The 2,346-nt window shown below is 37.0% G+C and overlaps 1 protein-coding gene across 1 annotated transcript; it reads left to right on the top strand.

The window, feature by feature from the left end:
• The first annotated feature begins 1,011 nt into the window (after positions 1–1,011).
• On the top strand, positions 1,012–2,103 carry LOC128201073 (uncharacterized). The gene has a single exon (XM_052896685.1). It carries the CDS (start codon positions 1,012–1,014, stop codon positions 2,101–2,103), a length of 1,092 nt encoding a protein of 363 aa, XP_052752645.1.
• The last annotated feature ends 243 nt before the right edge of the window (positions 2,104–2,346 follow it).

Below are 2,346 nucleotides of genomic sequence, written 5' to 3'. Positions count from 1 at the left end.
ACCCCCATTATGGGGGCAGCTATGTTCAGCAGTGGACAGCTAACGGCTGATACAACAACGACACCACAATTCTGAGCAGCGCACTGGCGAGTGTGAAGTGTGATTTTGCCCAATACTATGTCGCCGGGGGGAAAGGGATTGTTAGTAATGGAGACTGAGAATCCTATTGCTAGCAATATACCCAACCAGGTCGACCTTCTCGCGGTTCTCCCTGGAAACTATTATGGTTAATTCCTGATGAATTCATCATGATGGGCTAACTGGCCTGTTTTCATTCTCATCTGTCACACTTCACTGGTGCTCCGCCAGCGTATCTCGTTAGCACAGGCAGGGGTTACCACACCATTTTCACCCATCAAAAAAAATACTATGTCGCCTAGTATGTGGGTAGTGTATGGGTACACTACCATCTGACTCACTGTTACCACAATGACTCTAAGTCTAATGAACACCATGATTAAGATTACTAGCTGCGCTTTTTATTATAGGGACTTAGGGGTCTGTTTTTTTTAATGGAATGGTAATTTCGTCTGCGCTGGGCAGACGGGGCACCACTAAGGGCTGATAAGTGAGGATGAAAACAAGTCAGTTGAGCGATAGATTTTATGTAATAAAATATTGTGGAAGTAAGACGTGTAAACATACGGTCCGTGTAAATTAATTTAAAATACTATTAAAAAGTTGATTTTCGGTAGTGCAACTTATACAAAAACATTTATTAATTATCAAACTTACATTCCATTGCAAAATTACAACTTAATATTGTAGAAGTGTAACAGAGAATAAAAATACATTAACAACTTATGAATTCCGTTGCGTTCATGCAGTGATTTTAGTGTAACGGTGAGTCATCGCTGCAGCAGCGCAGTCACGCATTTCTACCTACCTGTTGATGTTGAGCGGCCGTTCAGGAAATATAATTTGTTCATTATTTATAACTACCTACATATTGAGTATTTGTAGTTTAATTATACTACGTTATAACTTCAGTACACGTGCAAATCTATTAAAATGGCATCAAAGAAAATATCTTGTGCTGGATGTCTTAATATCATAATGGGCAAACTGTATCTTAAATGCCATACGTGTAGAGATATTTATGACTTATCGTGTGCTAATGTTTCTGAAAAACGGTTTAACAACAATATGACCAAGGAACATAAACAGGCTTGGGTATGCCCTGCATGCCGAAATAAACAACCTAAGGGAGATAATACCAATACACCCATACGTCAAGGGAACTTAGGAAACCTAAACAAGTCTTCTGATAGCGAGGATTCTCAGAGCAGCTATGTCACTCAACGAAAAAAGCAATCAACATCGTTGTATTCGCATTCTGAAGATGAATTGAGAAGACTCATCAAATCGGAAATGCGAGCTTCGCTGCGTGAGGAGCTTCCTGATCTGATTCGCCCAATGTTAGAAAAAGAACTATACCCCCTTAAAGAAAGACTACAAGATCTTCAAAACACAGTTCAGTATATAAGTAATCAGTATGAAGATTTAAACAAGACAATATCAACATTGTCATCGGACTACAATAAGATGAAATGTCAATGTGATAATTTGGAATCCACAGTACTATCTTTAACGGAACGCATTAATACTATAGACCAAAATCTAAGAGATTCTAATATTGAGATACAGGGAGTCCCCGAAAGTAAAACAGAAAACCCGCTTAGTATTATTAAGAAAATTGCTGAAACTGTGTCTTACAACCTTTCTGACACTGATGTTTTGAATTGTACAAGAGTTGCCAGTATGAATAGGAATAGCAAGCGGCCAAGAGCTATAATCGCAAAATTACGAAGTACACGATGTCGTGACGAACTGTACTCTGCCATTGCTAGATATAATAAGTCTCATCCCCACAATAAACTTAACTCATCAAACCTCGGTATCAGTGGTAATATTGTGCCAATATATGTATCGGAGCATCTTTCTCCTTTTAATAAATCTGTGCATGCTGCAGCCAGACTCAAAGCGAAGGAATTAGCTTATAGATTCGTGTGGGTACGAAATGGACACATATTTATGAGAAAAAACGAAACCTCACAATTTATACATGTTAAAAATTTGCAGGTGTTAGAGAATCTGCAGTGAATTTGTAGTTTATAACTTCGTAGTGTACTTTTTGTTTTGTTTTTTATTTTATTTTTTTGTAATTATCTTTTTAAAATGAATAAGATGGATGTAACGATTTATTATCAGAATATCAGAGGTATGAAATCTAAAACGAATGATATTTATAAAACTATTATCTGTAATAACTATGATATAATATGTCTATGTGAAACTTGGCTCGATGATACGGTATATTCAGCAGAAATATTTGACGAACGGTAT

This window comes from Galleria mellonella, unplaced genomic scaffold (assembly GCF_026898425.1).
Source record: "Galleria mellonella isolate WM207_F2 unplaced genomic scaffold, CSIRO_AGI_GalMel_v1 utg33, whole genome shotgun sequence".
In the NCBI taxonomy this organism is placed as follows: Eukaryota; Metazoa; Arthropoda; class Insecta; order Lepidoptera; family Pyralidae; genus Galleria; species Galleria mellonella.
Note: the sequence above shows the minus strand (reverse complement) of the source record. Positions and strands in the feature narration are given on the sequence as shown.